The 21,894-nt window shown below is 37.8% G+C and overlaps 1 protein-coding gene across 1 annotated transcript; it reads left to right on the forward strand.

Moving 5' to 3' along the window:
- Positions 1–4,328: 4,328 nt before the first annotated feature.
- LOC133734776 (cytochrome P450 736A117-like) lies at positions 4,329–11,266 on the forward strand. The gene is made up of 3 exons (XM_062162395.1): positions 4,329–5,126; positions 9,888–10,136; positions 10,433–11,266. Exons 1-3 carry the CDS (start codon positions 4,389–4,391, stop codon positions 11,048–11,050), a joined length of 1,605 nt encoding a protein of 534 aa, XP_062018379.1. The 5' UTR covers positions 4,329–4,388; the 3' UTR covers positions 11,051–11,266.
- Positions 11,267–21,894: the final 10,628 nt, after the last annotated feature.

Below are 21,894 nucleotides of genomic sequence, written 5' to 3' on the forward strand. Positions count from 1 at the left end.
TTTATTTACCCCATTTTTAGAGATTTTTTTCCCACTTACCCCATTAAGTTTTTTTAATTCTCTCTTACCCAAAACACTCTAAGGAGGTCTTCCCTAATACCCCATTAAGATTTTTTGTTTTTGTTTTTTAATTTGTTTTAATACCATTTTACCTGTACCCCTTTGTTACTTAGAGAGAGATAAAATGGAAGAGAGAGAAACCATGGGAGACTTCGCCGGAGTCCGGTCAACTTTTGCCGGATTCCGGTCAACGTTAACCGGATTCCGATCACCTGCCGCCGCCCACTGGAATTTGCTGAAAATCTCACCGGAAAGTTTTTTTGCACCCAATAGACATCTATTGCACCCAATAGAACTTTCGGTAGCCGGAATAGGAACTAATCTTCCTAAAATTAGACAGATAAAACTTTGATTAAAGAAAAAAATGAAGAAATTATATCAATTTTAAAACGTCTATTGCCCCCCAATAGACGTTTCGATTACCGAAATGAGAACTAATTTTTCTAAAATTACACAAATATAACTTTGATTAAAGAAAAAAAAAGAGGAGATTACATTAATTCAAAACGTCTATTGCCCTCCAATAGACCTTTAACAGGCCTCTATTGCCCCAATAGAGGCCTTTTTTTTTTTCTCATTTTTCTAGGTCGGCACAGTGACCTTGCAAGCTCAAATCTATTCATATTGTTTACACTTGAGGCCTTCGAACCATTCTCACCCAATTCCTCAGCTTCTTGCTTCTTCTATTAAAATGAAGATCATATTGTTGGACCTTTCTTCTATTTATTAATAAGCTAATAGGCAAGTGAAGATTATATTGCTGCACGATTCTTCATTAATTAATAGGAGTACCTTGGCTCTTTTTTCCATCACATGCCACCACGTTGCATATTTGACCGAGAAGAAACAACGTAGGCTCTCTATCATTGCTGTAGAAAAGTGCCCTACTTTGGCCAGATCCACCTCTTACTCTAATGAAGACTCACTCACAGAGGATCCCCTCTCCACAATCTCTTCACAGTCTTCACTACTCCCAGACACACATGATCGCCGGAATTGATATGAGGTTGTGCCGAAGATGAGGTTGAGAACGGTGAGGCGCTGGAGCAGATCCACCTTTTGCTAGTCGGACGGAAGACGACGACGACGAACACTCCGGCCGATCTCGTGATCGTCGGCGCCCATCCTAAGAGAGACGACGACGCCGTTTAAGCACCATGAAAGTGGAGAAAAACGAGGAGGAGGGGGAGAGAGAGACGGCGTGGAAGGGAGAGGGAGAGGAAGGGAGAGAGAGAGAAAGATCTGTATCGGAGAGGGATGAGAAAGAGAGAGGAGAGGAGCGGCCGTGGCTGTAGTTATTTAATTATGTTGAGGGTAGAATAGTGATTTTACTTTAAATTGAGTGAGTGAGAATAAAAATCTGTTGCTGGGGTAAGTGGGATAACTTTGTCTCATTTTGGTACTTTGGGTCAAGGACCCTTCTATTTTATTTAGAAACAAAACAATATAGGTTTTAGATAAATATCCACACACCGTGTGCGGATCTAGTTTTAATAAAATGGAAGATGAAAATGAAACAAGTTAATTTGGTGCTACAAATGAAATCCACATTCGGATAAATGCATTTCCAGCCAATTGGTATAAACTAATTCACGTACACTTCAGCTATTATTAATCAAAGACTCTTGGCTTATATATCAACATGACTAGAATCGGAAACTACTGCCTCAGAAATTCAATCCATTAGAACTTAGAAAGCCTCCTCACCACTATATATGATCAACCCCCTAAGGCCGGCGGATCATCTTACTCAACAAGAGTAAAAAGGCAATATCATTCTACCATATATATAGGCACCCAACTTCATCCAAGTGCCACTGGATCAATGAAAAATGCAGCAAAATAATCTTTCATAAGTTTTACAACTTGTGTGAAGTCATCTTCTCCTTTGTAAACCAAATCAACTTAATCAAGGCCCTTTATGAAATTAAGAACACGAGTAAGCACTGACATTGGCACAAGATTTTTTTTTTTGAAAGAAGAGAATTCATTGAATTAGCGATAGAAATCGCTCAAGAGGGCATCCCACATGAGATTGGGAGCATACAAATGCCAAATTCGGCATGACCATAGAGCTAAATGAGAACAAATCAGAAGGTGTACTACACCAACAAGTTGTCCGTTTACAATAAAACATTGCTCTAGAGCACTAATAGAGAACTTTGCAAAAACTGAAGATAAAATCCCAGCCTCCTCAAGATAATTACCAACAATAACACCATTGTCATGACTTTGAGATTTGTGGAGCAAATCATCAATATCTGCAATTCGAGTATGCAAGGAATTGGTAGACCAATCAAAACTAAATTCATCCCAGCCTAAAACACACTGCTCGCCAAGGCACTCAATTGTGGTACTCACAGCGTGATTGTACTGAGACTCTTCATAGAATGTAGCAATGATCAATTTACCAAAGAGTAAGAGCAGCACACCCAAAATATTACAGGTAGGAAAACTTAACCAGCAACCAGATAGAAGGTCTCCTGGGTCCCAAATCCAGACCCATGGGAAATGCAGACCCAACTGCTGGGCTCGGATTTTGGCCCATACCCATATTGATCTGGACACCAATGAGCAGGGTACCCCGATGCAGATCTCCACCGTCTCCGGCGGCCTTTTCAACTCCGTCAACTGCAGCACGCCTTGGCTGATGAACCACCGAATAACCTTCGACCAGCCCAACGACATCGCCAGTGTCTGCAGAACCAGAGCGCCTGTAAATCCTACCCTGATCCAAAATTTCCGTCCCAGAAGACAGGATTGGCCATGAAGCCTTCCCCGTCGTGGTCGAGGCCGAAAGCTGTGCAAACCTACCAACGCAGCTAAGGCTGCCAAGTGACGCACAATCCACCATCCCTCACAAGGAGAATGGACGCGATCTGAATGGCACGTCCGTCGAGACGAGCAATGATGTGGAGGGGATGATGATCTCCCTGAAAGCAACCTAGAGAAGGTGGTGGGCGCCGTGACAGAGTCGATGGAGACCATAGGGTTGAGGGAAGGAGAGACTAAGGGGTGCGAATGAGAGGAGACCAGGCAAAAGGCATGGGTGCCGTCGAAGTAGGGTGAGAGAGAAGTCACTTTCGCTAGATTCGAGAGGAGGCTCTCGCTAGGGTATATCAATTTTTTTACCATATTGATACTCATATATTATTCATTCACTGTGTTGACAAATCTCCTGCATACCGTTGAATCGTTGATGTCATCAAGTTTCAACTAAATTTCCATGTCTTTCGGGTGACATTGGCACAAGAATTGGTATAAGGAGCTCGTCATTTATTCCATGCATCCACAACTAGTTCATTGAAGATGGCTCTTGCTCTGAGACACCGTATTGCTTCATGTAGTACCAAAACTAGAAGCAATATGCCTTTGCCCTATGTCTTTCTCAAACAACAAAGTTAAAATATCAAAAAAATTAGTTAAAATTTTTCAAAATAACAGATTATTAGTTGTATAATTAAACAAGAAATAAATCAGATACTACCTTCTTGCTCCCACCAATGTCCTTCATGAGCCTGAAAATGTCACCCGAGGCTCTAACAATTTTAGGGTTCTTCATAATATCCACACAACAAATGTTTCCTTGGTGACACCATCTCCCATTCCAACTAAAGATAGGACTGAAGTGATCATAATATTACCAGCACAAGGTTGGGACGTGTTCTTCATGGAACCATTGGGCCTCAAACAGGGTAGAGTTGGGATTGATTTTTTCACCGGCCCAAACATGTGTACTTAAGTATAAACAGATCTTTTAATGATCACTCCTTAGAAAGTTGCTAGAGTAAAAGCTTGGCATAAAACTTTTTGCCTGAAAAGGCATAAACTGTTGGATCCTATGTGTTTTACAGGACAATAGACTAACAGATTTTTAAATTAATCTGTTGGGAAGCATCTTTTCAAATTTTTTAACGTTTCCTATTAAGAAAAACTTTTCTCGACGCTATCTCGCACTAAGAAAGAAAAGTAAAAAACTACAAAAGATACCTTTTCCAAAACGTGATGCTGGCAATATCGTGGGAGTGATTTTAAATTCTTAATACGACGCAGTACTGGACACTAAATACCAATTAATGCCCCCTTCTTTAACAGACCACCGTGCTGAGTGGATCAAATCACGGCAGCGGAAGGAATAAAATATATAATACTGATCCAGCAATTATTGTTCAATGTTAATAAAATATTGAACACGAGAGACACGATCTCCTATTTTTTAATATGGATGAGCCAGTCCGCTTCAGAGTTTATAGATGAACCACTTTACACTGCAGAAACACCAACACGAATAGAATCCAATTCAAACAACCAAGTCGTGGAGGAAGAAGATGCCACATCTCCTGCAAATGCTGGAACTGAAACTAAATCAATTCTTCTTGATCCCTTTGGAATCATTGTCCTTCAAATATTTACTACTTGCGGCCATTTTCCTCATTCTCTTATACAGATGGTCCTCTGATAGAAACTCATCTGTACCACCTTCTCCACCAAAACTACCCATCATTGGAAATCTTCACCAAGTGGGGTTGCTCCCTCATCGCTCACTTCAAACCTTATCTCAACGCCATGGGCCTGTCATGCTGCTCCGTTTCGGAAGCAGGCCAGTCCTTGTCATCTCGTCAGCTGAGGCTGCCTCCCAGATCTTCAAAACCCATGACTTAATATTCTCCGACAGACCCAAGTTCATCTTCTTTGAAAAGGTTACCTACAACTACAAGGACATTGTAACGGCCCCTTATGGTGAGTACTGGAGGCAGCTCAGAAGTATATGTGTCTTAAATCTTTTGAGCAACAAAAGGGTTCGTTCTTTTCGTGCTGTAAGACAAGAGGAAACAAGATTGATGATAAGCAACATACTACAGTCCTGTAGTACTATATCATCTTCCTCCTCCTCATCCTCACCGGTTTTGAATCTAAGCGACATCTTTATGAAGCTGAGTAATGATGTCATATGCAGAGTTGCTATGGGGAGGAAGTACAGCGATCTCGGGGAAGATGGAGGGAAGATGTTCATGAAGATTGCTGGAGATTTGACAGAGTTCTTCACACGTGTTAATATTGGTGACTATATTGTTGGATTGAAAAAGGATGGGAATAGGAAATCTGGAAAAGCAGAAGTGTTTATGCAGACAAAGGAATATTGTTTTTATGAGTTGCTACGGCAGAGCTCTTCAGTTTCTATTCATTGGATTGAGCAACAGTACATCAACAAGGCTATACTTATAGGCAGCTTAGGACTCTAGACAATTCTATCTTAGAGAACCCAAGACACTCATCGGGACTCTAATACATCATTAACTTAGGCTGTTACAACAGCCAACTACTTCATAAATACAAATCAAGAGATAAACAGAAGACTCTAGAGTTAAGGAGAAAGTACATTAATTCCAACACTCCCCCTTAATGTGCTTTCTTCACCACACCAATGAGCTCCCTGAGATGGCAGAATTTTTCCTTTGAAAGTGCTTTGGTGAGTATGTCAGCCAATTGCTCCTCTGACCTGCAATATTGCAGCTGAACTATATCTTTCTCAATTGCTTCTCTGATGAAGTGATACTTGATTGCAATGTGCTTTGTCCGTTCATGATTGACCGGATTCTTTCCAATGGCAATGGCAGATTTGTTGTCACAGTACAAAGTGGTTCCTTTCTCTTGCTTCTCTCCAATGTCTTCAAGAATTCTTCGAAGCCATATCGCTTGAGATGTTGCTTTTGCTGCTGCAATATATTCTGCTTCAGCAGAGGATTGAGCCACAACACTTTGTTTCTTTGAAGCCCATGAACATACTCCTGAACCAAGAGTGAAAACATAAGCTGAAGTGCTCTTCATGTCGTCAAGGCAACCAGCCCAATCACTGTCAGTGTACCCAACAAGAGTTGATTTTTCTGCTGCCTTGTACATAATTCCATAATCAAGAGTGCCCTGCAAGTATCTCAACACTCTTTTTGCAGCTCCATAATGAATTTGACTTGGCTCTTGCATATACCTGGAGAGAAGACTCGCAGCAAACATGATGTCAGGCCTAGTAGCCGTTAGATACAAAAGACCACCAATTAAACTTCTGTACTTCGTAGCATCTGCCTTCTTCGCACCATCCTCCTTCTTCAACTTTTCATTTGCTATCAAAGGAGTAGCCACAGAATTGCACCCAAGCAGATTAAACTTCTTGAGAATGTTCTCTGCATATTTCTTTTGGGAAATAAAAATCTCATCTTTTGATTGAGATACTTCAATCCCCAAAAAATAATGTAGAAGGCCCATGTCATTCATTTCATAAGTACTCATCATATCTTTCTTGAACTGCTGAATCACATTCTCATCATTGCCGGTAAAAATCAGATCATCAACATAAAGAGAAACAATGAGAATAGAACCTGCTTTCTTGAACACATAGAGTGTAGGCTCACTTGGACTCTTCTGAAAACCTCTCTTGACAAAGTATTTGTCAATTTCAGCATACCATGTCCGAGGAGCTTGCTTAAGCCCATAAAGAGCCTTTTTTAATCTGTAAACTTTGTCTTCTCCCCCTTTAACTAGAAACCCTTGAGGCTGCTCTATATAAACTTCATCTTTCAACACTCCATTTAAAAACGCTGACTTCACATCAAGTTGAAATATCAACCAATTCTTTTGAGCAGCAAGAGCAATCAAGGTTCTTATAGTTTCAAGTCTTGCAACGGGAGCAAAAGTTTCAGAATAATCAATACCTGGCTGTTGAGTAAATCCCCGAGCCACAAGCCTTGCCTTATGTTTATGGATGCTTCCGTCTTGATTGAACTTCATCTTGAAGATCCATTTTACCCCAATAACTTCTCTGTCTTTTGGAAGATCAACAAGCTCCCAAGTCTGATTTTTTTCTATCATTCTTATTTCCTCCTCCATTGCTTTCACCCAAACTCCTTCCTTTTGAGCTTCTTCAAAGCTTTCTGGTTCTATTCCAGAAAAGTTGCATGACTCATATAGGTCGCTGAGTCTTCTGGTCCTTAAAATAGGACTCTCCGGTGATGAGTGCTCTGGAGTAGAAGGACTTGCATTTGAATTGTTTGCTGCATTAGTTGGTGACTGAGGAATGACATCGTCTTCATGCTGCTCCAATGGAATATTTTCTTCTTGTTGAACGGTAGCATATGGTAACTCCTGCACTTTATTTTCATTCCAATCCCAGCTAGCTTTTTCATTAAAAATCACATCTCTGCTCACAATCAACTTTTTAGTTTCAACATTGAAAAAGTCGATATCCTTTTGAGCTGGTACTATACCCAACGAAGATGCATTTTTGGCTTTTTTCATCAAACTTACTTCTCTTTTCAGCAGGGATATGAGCATAACAAATGCAGCCAAAGATTTTAAAATGACTTACAGATGGTTTGAATCCGCTCCAGGCTTCAAATGGAGTCATATTCTTTACTGCTTTGGTTGGACATCTGTTGAGAATGTAAACAGCTGTATGCACAGCTTCTGCCCAAAAGTCTCTCGGTAAATTCTTCTCATTCATCATTGAAGTTGCCATCTCCACAATTGTGCGATTTTTCCTCTCTGCTATCCCATTTTGTTGGGGGCTGTAGCCTACTGTCAACTGCTTCCAAATGCCTTCATCTTTGCAAAAATCTTCAAATTCATGAGAGGTATATTCACCTCCTTTGTCACTTCGAATGACTTTAATTGTGCAGCCACTTTGATTCTCTACAAATGCTTTGAATCTTTTGAAAACCAGAAAAGTTTCTGATTTTTCCTTCAAAAAATATACCCAGGTCATCCTCGAAAAATCATCGATAAATGTGAGAAAGTACCTGAATTGATTGAAGGAGGGAGTTCGCATTTTGCCACAGATATCAGTATGCACAAGCTCCAGCGGTGCCTTTGCTCTCCATGAACTCTGTTTTGGGAATGGAAGTCGATGTTGCTTGCCCATAATACATCCTTCACATGAATCGGATGTTGCTTCAATTTTTGGCAGCCCATTCACCATGCTATTCTGTTGAAGAAACTTCAGACCTTGGAGATTTAGATGACAAAATCTCTTGTGCCACAGCCAAGTGTCTTCAACAACATCTGCCTTGAATGCCATCAAGCCATCATAGTGAAATATAAGTGGGAAATTTCTGTTCTTCTCCATTTTGACATGTGCAATCACCATCTTTGCCTTCTTATCATAAATAGTGCAGTAGTCATCATCAAAAATAAGACGATAACCATTCTCCTGCAGCTGTCCAACACTAAGTAAGTTTTGGCTTAGGTCTGGAACAAACAAGACATCATGAATCTGCTTTACTCCTTTCTTAGTTTTGACTGCAATGCTTCCTTTCCCTTGTGATTTCACAATAGCACCATTGCCGAGCTTTATCTTCGGAGTGACAGAGGTATCCAGATCAACAAATATTTTTTCATACCCTGACATGTGATTACTACAACCACTGTCAAGATACCAGGTCCTTTCTTTTTCTTCAAGGGCTGCTTGATATGCATAGAATAAATTCCCAACTTCTTCATCTTCATGCTTTCTCTCAGAGAAATTTGCTTGATTGGTTTCTCTAAATCTGCAATTCTTTTCAGTATGCCCAAATAAACTACAATACGTGCATTTAGGCTTTCCACGAAACCAACACTTTGCTGAAGCATGATTAGTTTTATTGCAAATCTTGCAAGAAGGCTTAGTTTCAACATTCATCGTACCTTTGTCATTGTTTCTGTTGGATTCCACTTTCTTCCACTTTTTGTCTCCCATTCGTTGATCATCCCTTGGATTGACTCTGCCTTTCTTGATAAACTTCGGTGATTTGAAGGTGAGTTTTGACTGGAAAGCACTCTCAACAGCTTCCTCATTGCGTCCCAGCCTTCTCTGCTCATGAGACTTCAAGGAACCCATCAATTGTTCAATGGATAAGGTGGTGATGTCCTTGGACTCTTCGATTGCAACAACAATAGGATCATATTTCTCCGGCAAGCTGATCAAGATCTTCTCCACTACCTTCTGGTCTGACATGTCTTCACCAAGGGTTCTCATTTGATTGACAACTTCAGTTACTCTAGAAGAGTAATCTTGGATGCATTCAGATTCTTTCATCCTCAGATTGTGAAACTCCCTGCGTAAAGACTGAAGCTTGATGGACCTTGCCTTGCTATCACCTTGAAACTCCCTCTCCAAAATCTCCCAAGCTTCTTTTGCTGTGTTGGCTCTTGTTATTCTTGGAAAGATTTCGTTGGTGACTGCATTTTGAATTTTTGAGAGAGCCTTGGCATCTGTCATTGCATCTGCTTCATATTTTTCTCTTTGTGCAGCTGAAAGTAGACTCTCATCTTCTGGTTCGGTGAAGCCCTTCTCAACGATCTTCCAAAGCCCTTCAGACCGAAGCAGAGTTGTCATCTTCACTTTCCAGAAATCATAGTTTTCTCCACCAAAGATGGGAAGAAAAGAATATGAAACTGGAGTGGTTTCTTTAGGAGACATCTTGGCAGGTTGATATACGGGATGCCCAATACGAACAAACCCGCTCTGATACCAATTTGTTGGATTGAAAAAGGATGGGAATAGGAAATCTGGAAAAGCAGAAGTGTTTATGCAGACAAAGGAATATTGTTTTTATGAGTTGCTACGGCAGAGCTCTTCAGTTTCTATTCATTGGATTGAGCAACAGTACATCAACAAGGCTATACTTATAGGCAGCTTAGGACTCTAGACAATTCTATCTTAGAGAACCCAAGACACTCATCGGGACTCTAATACATCATTAACTTAGGCTGTTACAACAGCCAACTACTTCATAAATACAAATCAAGAGATAAACAGAAGACTCTAGAGTTAAGGAGAAAGTACATTAATTCCAACATATATTCCATGGCTTGCTTGGTTCACTCGCCTCAGTGGGTTTGACGCTGAATTAGATGACCTGGCTAAACGAGCGGATGCGTTTTTCGATATGGTTATTCAAGAGCATATTGATAAATCAAAGAGTGGAATTGATGGTATGAATGACAGTGAAGACCAGAAGGATTTTGTGGACGTTTTGCTTGCGGTTCAGAAAGAAAATGCAGTTGGTGTCCCTATTGATCGAGTTGGCATAAAGGCAATCATCCTGGTACGTAATTAATACTAGCTATCTTGAATCTTGATTACTCTGTGTGTGGAATACAAATATACTTCAGTACACTTAATTAGTAGTTACATTGTGATATCTTACAATCCATTCCGTAGATTAAATGAAGGTTGATTTACTACATAGAATTGTTTTTAGAATAAAATAAGTTCACAAAGACCCCAACTGAATTAAGTAAAGAAACAGTACTAGATTCGAATTCCAAAGTCTAGTTTGAATCTTACCTTAGCTAGCTTCATTTGAAGGAGGTTAATTTAATTAATTGAATGCACTTACAGGATATGTTTACCGGTGGTAGTGATACCACATTTACAACCTTAGAGTGGTTGATGTCTGAGCTTATGAAGAATCCAAGGGTGATGAAAAAATTGCAGAATGAGGTGAGGGGAGTAGTTGGAAACAAAGAGGATATAACAGAGGATGATTTGGTTCGAATGCACTACTTGAAGGCAGTGATCAAAGAGACTTTTCGCTTACACCCTCCATTTCCATTACTTATTCCCAGGATGTCCAACCAAAATGTGAAAATCAACGGTTACAACATTAAGGCTAACACACAAGTTATGGTGAATGCATGGGCGATAGGAAGAGATCCCAAGTCATATACAAATGCCGAGCAGTATGAGCCAGAAAGATTCTTGAACAGTGCCATAGATTTTAAAGGGAATGACTTCGAATTAATTCCATTTGGTTCTGGTAGACGAGGATGCCCAGGAATGCATTTTGCCATGGTTGGGGTAGAGATTGTTCTGGCAAATATTGTTCACAAGTTTGATTGGATATTGCCGGATGGTGCAAGGGCGGAGGACTTAGACATGAGTGAATCCACTGGCATAACCGCACATAGAAAATATCCTCTCAAAGCGGTTGCCAAACCATATACTTCTTGCTTCTGAGTTGCTACTCCATCCTCTCTTTAGAACTTTTCTTGTACCAAAACCTGTTTTATCACCTTCTATTAAAAGAAAAATGATCATAACAATTCACAGCGGATGCATGATCATGCATGTGATAAACAAACTACCCTGTTTAGGTGTACCTTTATATGTTTGTCAAGGAAATATATATTCTGAATAATGTGCAGACTCTGTTATATTTCTTTCACATCAAAATGTTTGGATGCAGATCAATCGGACCAGGACTGTAATATTGCTGTGATTTTCTGTTTATTATACTATACTAGAATACTGCACCCATGCAGTGCATGTATGAGGAAAATTATCAAACATGTACTTGATCTGTTAAACTGCATGATGCAACAATATCAAACATCAATAACCAAGATCATCTCATATAACAACATATCAACAACAAATAAACCAGCACCACAACATCCACACAAATCTGCAGAATAGTTTTCCTAGTGGAACTAGGACTCCACTTGGATCAATAACACTTTGGATCCCTGCAGAAACAGCTTGTCCTAGGTTCGACATCTTGAGCAACTGGAACGAGGATAAATAGCAGCAGAACTGGAGCAAGAAGCCTTCTGTATGTCAACACCAAAAGCTTCAGAATGGGGTTGAACAATATGCTAAAAACTGGTGATGAATACAGGGACTTTGCTCCCTATATATATTGGCCAAAACCACGAGTTAGACTCATCTCATAAGGAGTCTAATATTGACTGAATGTTTATCATTTAGAGAGGCTTAATTTTATCACAACACTTAATGCTAATCAGGTTAATCAGCAAATGAGTTCCCTACTTCTACTAGGAGATATACATCCATGTAGATAACCGGAATTAAAGTTATAACTATGTACTTCTTGTTATTTATGCTTAGTTAAATCAATTGTTTAATCTTAATGCATATCAGATAATGTTAAGTCCACATTTTTCCAACAATCTCCCACTTGGACTAACATTGTCTGCTTGCTACACAATTGAACCAATAACTAGATATAGATAACAAACTAAAGTGTGCACTGAAATACATAACTACTCATTACTCATTCAGCTCGGTCAATTTGCAGAAAATAATGCAGAACCTCAAACCAACTATGATTAAATAACCAGGCTGATTAAAGATCACTAACATGAATTTCTGCAATCACATAAGCTCTAGGTTGTAGAATGCCGGCGGTGGAGTGCACGGGTTAAGGGTGAGCAGGCGGTGGAGGAACTGCCTTGGACCGTCTTTGTTTCTCCGATCAGAATTCGTCACCGGTGGCGTGATAGGGATGAGGGGCCGAAGGTAGGAGATGTGCAAGAATTGGGCTGGGCCCTGTTGGGTGGCTCTGATCTCTCTACTATTTGGGCTGAAGATGGGGTTTGGGCTCATTTCTTGGGCCCTTCCCTGGTTATTATTTTATTTCATGTTGTTATTTTTTTATGTTATTTAGTTTGTTTGCGCTTTTTGCTAGAAATAAGTCCCTACATTTGTCGTGTAGGGCTAGTCGGGCTATATGTCTGTGTGTGCACTCAAAGTGCCTTGTCTGCTCTAGGTTGGCAACGACTTATTTGCTTCGTCAAATGGGCGTTGCCGCCTAGTGGCAGGGTGAGACTAAGTGTCGTCGGATTTACTTTTCGGCGGCAACGTAGGAGGAAAGCTGTGCTAAAGCTGGTAATTATGCTATGTTGTAATCAGGTTACATATCGAGTTATCTTTCCGCTATGTCACTGCTATATTAAAGCAAATGGAGTAGCTAATTGTGCACTCTTTGCTAGTTGGTGCTTGTTAGAATACAAGTCTCCTGTAGAGATTTCTGATATTATTTCAGAAAATACTCTAGGTGTTTATTGTAATCAAGGGTTTAGGCTCAATGTCCCCCACAGTTTCATTAATCAAGGCTTGAGGGCAGCCGCATCAGCCCTTTATTCAAAAAAAAAAAAAAATCACTAACATGAATTTCTGCAATCACATAAGCTCTAGGTGATAACAAGAGCAAAAATTTGGATAAGTATATCTACCTGCAATATTCAATGCTCATAGTCCAACAAAATGACTTTGATAACTCAAAGTCTTAACAGCAAAACTGAAACACTAGTGAACTGGCCGGTACTTGCTTAATTGAAAACTCAAACTAAATCTGCAGCATTTGAGAATGCAGAAAAGTTCACTTGATAACACACACTGATATTTTAAAGTTCAAAAAACCTGTAAGCAACAGTAAATGCAGAAAACTAAAACAATACTGAAACTAAAAAAAACATATATGAAATACCTCATTTTATTTAAAGTCTGCAAAATCAAAAATTACAAGCCAAGTTTAAAGAATGCAGTAACTGAACCAAGAAACCTATTACAAAAACAAATTCTAAAATTAAAAGATGGCTCCCAATGAACTCAAGCCTCCAAATCTGATAGAATTCCCATGTTCTTGGTATGTTTCTGAAAGCTTGTAACTGACAATGCTTTAGTGTAGGGATGACAAAAATCCCCAGCGGGGTGGAGCTCCATTGGATACCCGCTCCTAATGGGGGGAGAATTTGGGGACAAATGGGGAATGGGGATGGGGATCCCCAATCCCCGCTATTTAATATTGGAGATGGGGCGGGGATGGTATTGTGAACCCCATCCCCAAACCCGCCCCAATAATATATAAATATATTTAACTTATATATTTTTTAATTTATTTTTTATAATATAAATCACAAATATATATACATTTACTACTTTACTTTAATGGCTACATTTTTACTTTAATGGTGTTTTGACTTTTGCACTCACTGAATTATGATTTATGAATTTAATCATATTTTAAATTTATTTGTTGTAGATTTTGATTTTAAAAAAGGCAATATGAGAAAAAATTATTTTATTTATTAAATTCTTATTGGGGATTTGGGGCGGGTTTGGATGCTTAGTCCCCAGTGGGGATGGGGACGGGGAATCCCCAATATATTTTTATTAGGGATTGGGGCGGGGATGGGGGTAGAGAATGACCTCGGGGATGGGGATGGTATTGTGATCCCCATCCCCAACCCGCCCCATTGCCATCCCTACTTTAGTGAAAGGGTCTGCAAGCTGTGACTCGGTATTTATGTTCAAGACATTTATCTCACCATGCTTCACTTTTTCTCTAACACTATAGAATTTTAAGTCTATGTGTTTAGAGTTGTTGGACCTCTTACTGTTTTTACCAAAAAATACTGTAGCCTCATTATCACAAAATATTTTCAATGCATCTGAAACAATTGAACTTAACACTTTAGTATGCATTAAAAAAAATTTTGATCCACAAGCCTTCACAGACTCCTTCATAAATGGCTATGAACTCAGCCTGCATAGTGGAGGTTGAAATCAATGACTGCTTCATGGTTTTCCATGCAACAACCCCTCCTGCAAGCATAAAGACATAACCAGATGTGGACTTTTTAGAATCTGGATAATGACCTACAAAGTCTGAATCAGTATAGCCAACTAGTTCAAGCTTTTTAACTTGTCTGTAAACCAACATGTGAGATTTAGTTTTCTGCAAGTATCTAAGCACTTTCTTTCCTGCAACCCAGTGCTCATGACTAGGATTAGATTGAAACCTAGATAAAATTCCAACTGCAAATGATAAATCAGGTCTAGTGCAGACTTGTGCATACATTAGGCTACCAATCAACCTAGCATAAGGCTTGCTTTCCATATCAGACATCTTCCCCCCATTTTTAGAATTTTTGTTTTTGGACAGTTTGTCATAGGTGCATCACCTGATGCACAAGACTCCATTCCAAACCTCTTCAACACTTTTGTGATGTAATTGTGTTGAGACAAGCCTAATAAGCCTTGTGCCCTGTCTATCTTAATTTCAATTCCCAAGACATAGGATGCGTCACCTAAATCTTTCATGTCAAAATTTTTAGATAGAAAAGTTTTAGTATCTTTAAGCAATTTTATGTCAGTGCTAGCTAAAAGAATATAATCTACATACAGTATAAGAAAAATAAAATTATTCCCAACTGTCTTAATGTATACACATTCATCTACAATATTTTCTGAAAAGCCAAAAGATGAAATCACTGAATCAAACTTCTTATACCATTGTCTAGAAGACTGCTTGAGTCCATAAATTGATCTTTTCAGTTTGCATACATGATCTTCTTTTCCAGTTTTCACAAAACCTTTAGGTTGTTTCATATATATGACCTCATCTAACTCTCCATTCAAAAAAGCTGTTTTTACATCCATTTGATGTAGCTCCATGTTATAATGAGCTACTAGAGCCATTATAATCCTAAATGAGTCTTTAGTTGAAACTGGAGAGAATGTTTCTGTATAGTCTATGCCTTCTTTTGTGTGAAACCCTTAACTACTAGCCTGGCTTTATGCCTTTCTACATTACCATTTGCATCTCTCTTTGTCTTAAACACCCACTTGCAGCCTATTGGTTTTTGGTTTGGGTTTGGTTTAACCAATTCCCATACTGAGTTTTGCTTCATTGACTCGATTTCAGCCTTCATAGCCTTCTGCAACTTCATGGCTCTTAATAGCTTGCTTGAAGCTTGAACGATCATTATCTTCACCTAGGATATCAGTTTCTTGCAGATATACTACAAAATCACTCTCTTCCCCATATACTGGTCTTCTTTCCCTTTGTGATCTCCTAGGTTGAGGTGAAATTTGTTCTTTTGCAGGATTATTTTCTAAATGGACATCATTCATAGGTTCATCTATATGAGGTTCTAAGGCTACTAGTTCTTCTAAAGCTTGATTTTGGCTTTGAGTTTCTGCATCTGCATTACTTGACTGAATTAAAAGCAAGAAGCTCTCTAAATTTTCATTTTCTATAATTTCTTCTAATTCTAAAGACAAGTCTTCAAAATTAGTATTACTAAATCCTTCATCCAGAAATTTTGTTTGATGAGTTTCAAAAATTATGGTAAAATTATGAGCTGCATAGAACCTATAGCCTTTGGATTTTTCACAGTAGCCAATAAAATGACAATTGATTGTTTTGGATTCAAGTTTCTGTGTTAGTGCATTTGGCAACTTGGCTTCAGCCTTGCATCCCCACACATGGCAGTGATGCAAGCTACGTTGCCTTCCACACAACAACTCAAATGGCGTCTTGTCCACTGATTTACAAGGTGATCTATTGCAAATATAATTTGCAATCTTAAGAGCTTCACCCCATAAAAATATAGGTAGACCTGTAGTGCACATCATACTTCTCACCATGTTCAACAAGGTCCTATTTTTCCTTTCTGCTACTCCATTTTGGGTAGGATTATAGGGAGTTGTGTACTGAGCCTTAATGCCATTTTCCTGTAAATAAAGTGCAAAAGGACCCTTTTGCTGGCTTGCTTCAGTGTGTTTACCATAGAACTCCCCTCCCCTATCAGATCTCACTAACTTTATTTTATTCTCTAGTTGCAATTCAACTTTAGTTTTATAAATTTTGAATGCATCTAGAGCTTGTGATTTTTCTGACAGTAAATAAATGTAACAGTACCTAGAAAAATCGTCTATAAATGTGATGAAGTAAAAATTTCCACAGATAGTTTTGTGTTTAAATGGACCACATATGTCTGTATGTATTACTTCTAATAGGTTTTGACTTCTTAAGGCCTTTTTCTTTCTGCAGTTTGTCAATTTCCCTTTAAAACACTCAATGCAGTCATTCAAATCAGTATAATCCAATGCAGGTAAAATTTTATTCTTCTGGAGTGTTTTCAGTCTTTCTTTAGATATATGGCCTAATCTTCTATGCCATAGATTTGCAGACTTGTTAAATAAAATTCTTTTGGTTCCTGTGACAGTGTTATTCTTCATAGTGTTCTCATTATTTTCAATTAACATAATTTCCTGTTGAACAACAGAACAATTTAATTTCAAATAATCATGCATAAACACACCACAGCCAAGATAATTTGAACCCTAAAATAATTTTATTCCACTAAAATCAATAACAAGTTTGCATCCAATCTTAACCAAAAGACCTAGTGAAATCAAATTCCTTTTCAGAGAAGGAATGTAATAAACACTATCTAGAAAAATAAATTTCCTAAGCCTAAATCGATCTTCAGAGTCCTAATGGCCTTAACTGCTACTCTCGAACCATTTCCCACACAGACTTGGACCTAACTTTTCTTTGGTGTCCTCCTGTTTGTTAAACCCTGCAAGGAATTTGTAATGTGTATAGGTGAGCCTAAGTCTAACCAGCAAGAATGGGAAGCTATATTGACAAAGTTAACTTCTAAAGAAAAAACAGAATTTGGAAAAGACTCACCCATCTTAATCATCCAAGCCTTGAAACCACTGCAATCTTTCTTCATGTGCCCTATTTTCTTGCAAAAGTAGCACTTAAACTTAAATGTCTTTTCAGCTCTTGGTTCTGCAGCCTTTCCAGGTACTTTAGTGGTGGTAGTCTTCTTAGCCTTGAGTTTATTTTGTTTCTTCCATTTAGGCTTCTCAACTAGATTAACTGCAGTAGTTGGTTTGCCTTCTTTTCTGATCCTTTCTTCTTCTACTACACATATAGAAATCAACTTGTTCAGGTCCCAGTTAGACTCTTGGCATGGTATGAGGTTCTCAGGTTACTGTAGGTGCTAGGCAGTGACTGAAGTGCCACATGCACAACCTGAGAGTCTTTAACTCCCATGTCTAAATCCCTCAGCCTCGAGTTGAGGTCAATCAACTCCATAATGTGCTCCCTCACACTTCCTTTTCCTGAAAACTCCAGCTCATTAAACCTCTTAGATAGCCTAGCAGCTTTTGCTTTGTCACTCTCCTGGTATTTATCTCCTATGGCCTCTAGGAAATCCATGACAAGCTCTGGCTCAATAATTGAGCCCCTCACAATGTCAGACATAGAGGTTCTTATCACATTCTTAGCCTTCCTGTTGCAGCTATACCACTCCTTGTAATATTTTCTATCTTCTTCTGTGCTCTCAGTGTCTAACTCTAGGGGCTGATCCTCAATCAAGCAAAGATCCATATTTTGATGCATAGACAGATAAAATTCAACTTCGTTTCTCCACTTCTTATAATTCCAGCCATTAAGCAACTAAATCTGGCCTATAGTGACCACATTAAGTCCTAAAAACACAGAAAAAAAAAAGAAAAAAAGATTCTGCAGAAATTTTTATCTGTGCATGTGTTAATCTTTTAAAACAATACTCATGTACTTCAAAACACAAGACAAGATAAAGCAGAAGACATAGAAATTCAGAAGCAGTCATAAGCTTTAAAATCTTTAGATACATGATTAGTTTCAATAATACCCCATAGCTGAAATAACATTAAGTAATACCTTTATGGCATAAAACTCAATATTCTAAAGTTCTAAATCACCATACTGCATTTTACAAAAATCAGTCATTCCTTGAAGCAGTCTATATCTTTGGATAAGAAAAGCTTCAAGGTATCTAAATAGATAGTTGTGATTACATATGATGCTGTTCTGCATTCAAAATTACACAATGAACTACTTCTTTGGAAGACAAAATATAAGTGCAATTTTAAATGCAGTAACACAAGTTTCAATTTTGATAACACTCAAGTTTTGAAAAATGACAGTGAAGATTTGCTTTGTGCAAAATAATCAATATAATTTTCCAAGAATCACTCAAAACTAAAATTAATAACCTCATGTTTAGTTTCTCATATGAACTTATTAATTTGCATACATGCTATGAAAATAACAATACTGCAGATTTAATGTTGGGAGACACATTCCTAATTGTTAACTAAAGATTCATAGCATACTTAACCAAACAATACTCAATCCATATCACATCATCATAGTAACCACACAATTCTCAGTTTCACACTTCATATCACACGATCACAGTAAAGCATTCAACCATATATGCAGGATTCCATCAATTTGCATGATCAAGCATTCTAAATATGATTATGACAACCTTTTACATATGCTAAACAGTAATCCATATGACAACCCTTTCCATATGCAGAAATTTAAAAAACAAGTTATGAGATTCTCAATGAATATACCTTGGCCTCTGCTACAGCGCTACAACTATTATTTTAGCGGAAGCAAGAATAAAAAACAATCAACAATTTTAACCCTTCTGTCGATCCAAAAATTTCTAAAAGAGGGTCTTGAATCCTCAGATCTGAGAATTTTAATCTCAGTAAGCCCTACTCAATCCGATCCCTAAAACATAAGTGACCGTTATGTTCTAACGGTAATATTCTTTACCTGATATTTTAATTCTGGACTCGGGTTTGGGCCTATTTACTTAATGAGTTGGATTAGTACTAAAAACCGGGCTAACAACACTTGAGGCCTGTTTTGCTATAATAAGAAAATATACTTAAATTTTTTTTTTTTAGAAAATAATTTTCACTGTATTGTTTTCTAAATCATAACAAAAACGCATGATATGTGTTTTATGAAATTCCTATGGCTCTGATACCATTTGTTAAACTACACGATGCAACAATATCAAACATCAAAAACCAAGATCATCTCATATAACAACATATCAAGAACAAATAAACCAGCTGCACAACATCCACACAAATCTGCATAATAGTACTTTTTCTAGTGGAACTAGGACTCCACCTGGATCAATAACACTTTGGATCCCTGCAGAAACAGCTTGCATGTCCTAGGTTCGACATCTTGAGCAACTGGAACGAGGATAAATAGCAGCAGAACTGGAGCAAGAAGCCTTCTGTATGTCAACACCAAAAACTTCAGAATGGGGCTGAACAATATGCTAAAAACTGGTGATGAATACAGGGACTTTGCTCCCTATATATATTGGCCAAAACCACGAGTTAGACTCATCTCATAAGAAGTCTAATATCGACTGAATGTTTATCATTTAGAGAGGCTTAATTTTATCACAACACTTAATGCTAATCAGGTTAATTAGCCAATGAGTTCCCTACTTCTACTATGAGATATACATCCATGTAGATAACCGGAATTAGAGTTATAATCATGTACTTCTTGTTATTTATGCTTAGTTAAATCAATTGTTTAATCTTAATGCATATCAGATAATGTTAAGTCCACATTTTTCCAACATGATCGACTTTCAGCTAATCGGTGTGAAAAATCACATGCAGATGTCAAAACTTCCTTCACTGATACTTTCACTTCCATCCCGTTGCTCTATATTCAAAAGTCTGAAACAAAAATATTAAAAAAGAGAAAAAGAACTGTGTTATTCCCCAAGAAAATTGAAAAATGATTAAAATAGTGTACTGTCAACAACAACCTGCTCCATATACCCAGCTTGAAGATCTTGAGGAATACCATAGGAAAATGATGACAAGGTAATATTAATATTATATAAATAGCCTATAAGCACTACATTACCCGGTGGCAACAGTTGAACTAGAAGACGAGGAGCCGTCCAGCTGCCAAACAACCTCTTTCAACATCGATCTTCGTTCTGATTCTGGTTTTCTTTTGAAGAAATGCATTACGACGTTCTATAGTCATGGCCATGAGGCCATGAATGATAGGCCTGAAGCTGCCAATGCCCACGATATTGCTTTAGTCGAGGCCCTTAAAAAAAAAAAAAAAAAAAAAACTAATCTTCACACCCTTTTGTGTTCTAATTAACAAACAGATAAAGAGTGTGATTAGTAATTTGTAACGTAAAACGGTATGTTAATATCACCATCTTTAAAATTACATTTTCTAAAATAATCAAAATCTTATATCTTTCGCATTTTTTGTTGACACGAAGCAATTCATTTAATCAACCATATGTCATTTCTATGCGGTGCATCCGATATCTTGAATAATTTTTTTTCCTAATAGATTGTATGATGTTATGCTGATGGCCTGATGGGTATTAGATTGTTCTTGAGAAGCATAGTGTTGAATTGTCTGTCTGTGGGCAAGAAAGGAGCTCCAGCCAACTGCCAATATTGAGTCATATTCCAACTGATCGAAACTAGCTAGCTTCATGCAAGATAGATATTAATGTACGTACGTAGTTCAATGTTGGCTTTGAATATAGGCTATGCATGACATCCACGTACATTGAACGTAAGAAGTTGATTACGAGCGAACCAACGAACTATACTTTAAACAGGGACTGAGCGAGTTAGGATAAAAATTTTAAGGAGGCCATAATATATAGTACGACATAACTTTAATTTTTGTGGCCATTAAAAGAAAAACAAATTAACTGTAAGTCTATAATGGGAAAATGAGAGAAACATAAATTTAAGGACTAAATACTGTTTAGTCCTTGAGCTTTTGACCATAAAACAGTTCAGTCCCTGACCTTCTAATTTCACACGTTTAGTCCCTGTACTTCAAAATTTCAGACCAATAGGTCATTGTCGTCTAAAAGTCGCGGCGAAATGTTTATTATACTATCAGTTTTTTTTTTTTTTAATACCCTAAATTTATTCCTTTCTCTTTTTATTATTTTTTCTTTTTTCTTTATTTTATTTATTCTTTTTTTTTTCAAACAGAAGGAAAGAAAGGAAAAAAAAACATAAAAAAAAAACAGAAAGAAAAAAAGGGAAAAAAAATTCCTTTTCCAAAAAAAATAAAATAATTAATTAATTTAAAAAAAAAAAGAACTGAAGGCATAATAGACATTTCGCCGCGACTTTTAGACAGTAAGGACCTATTGGTCTGAAATTTTGAAGTACAGGGACTAAACGTGTGAAATTAGAAGGTCAGGGACTGAAGTGTTTTATGGTCAAAAGCTCAAGGACTAAACAGTATTTAGTCCTAAATTTAAAATGGTTTGATTTTTTAATTTAAATGAGCCATGTGAAAAATTGATTCGCTAAAATGTCATATAATGTTTTTTTTCAACGTTTGTCTCTTGTTGTTTTCAGTGTTTTTGGAAAGGGTGGTT

The sequence above is a fragment of the Rosa rugosa genome, chromosome 2 (assembly GCF_958449725.1).
Source record: "Rosa rugosa chromosome 2, drRosRugo1.1, whole genome shotgun sequence".
Taxonomy (NCBI): Eukaryota; Viridiplantae; Streptophyta; class Magnoliopsida; order Rosales; family Rosaceae; genus Rosa; species Rosa rugosa.

Excerpts from the sequence above, each read along its gene's own strand:
- LOC133734776 (XM_062162395.1), top strand. The coding sequence starts at position 4,389 with ATGCCACATCTCCTGCAAATGCTGGAACTGAAACTAAATCAATTCTTC. Across the intron at positions 5,127-9,887 it reads CACGTGTTAATATTGGTGAC|TATATTCCATGGCTTGCTTG; the intron begins TATATTGTTGGA and ends TTAATTCCAACA. Across the intron at positions 10,137-10,432 it reads GCATAAAGGCAATCATCCTG|GATATGTTTACCGGTGGTAG; the intron begins GTACGTAATTAA and ends ATGCACTTACAG.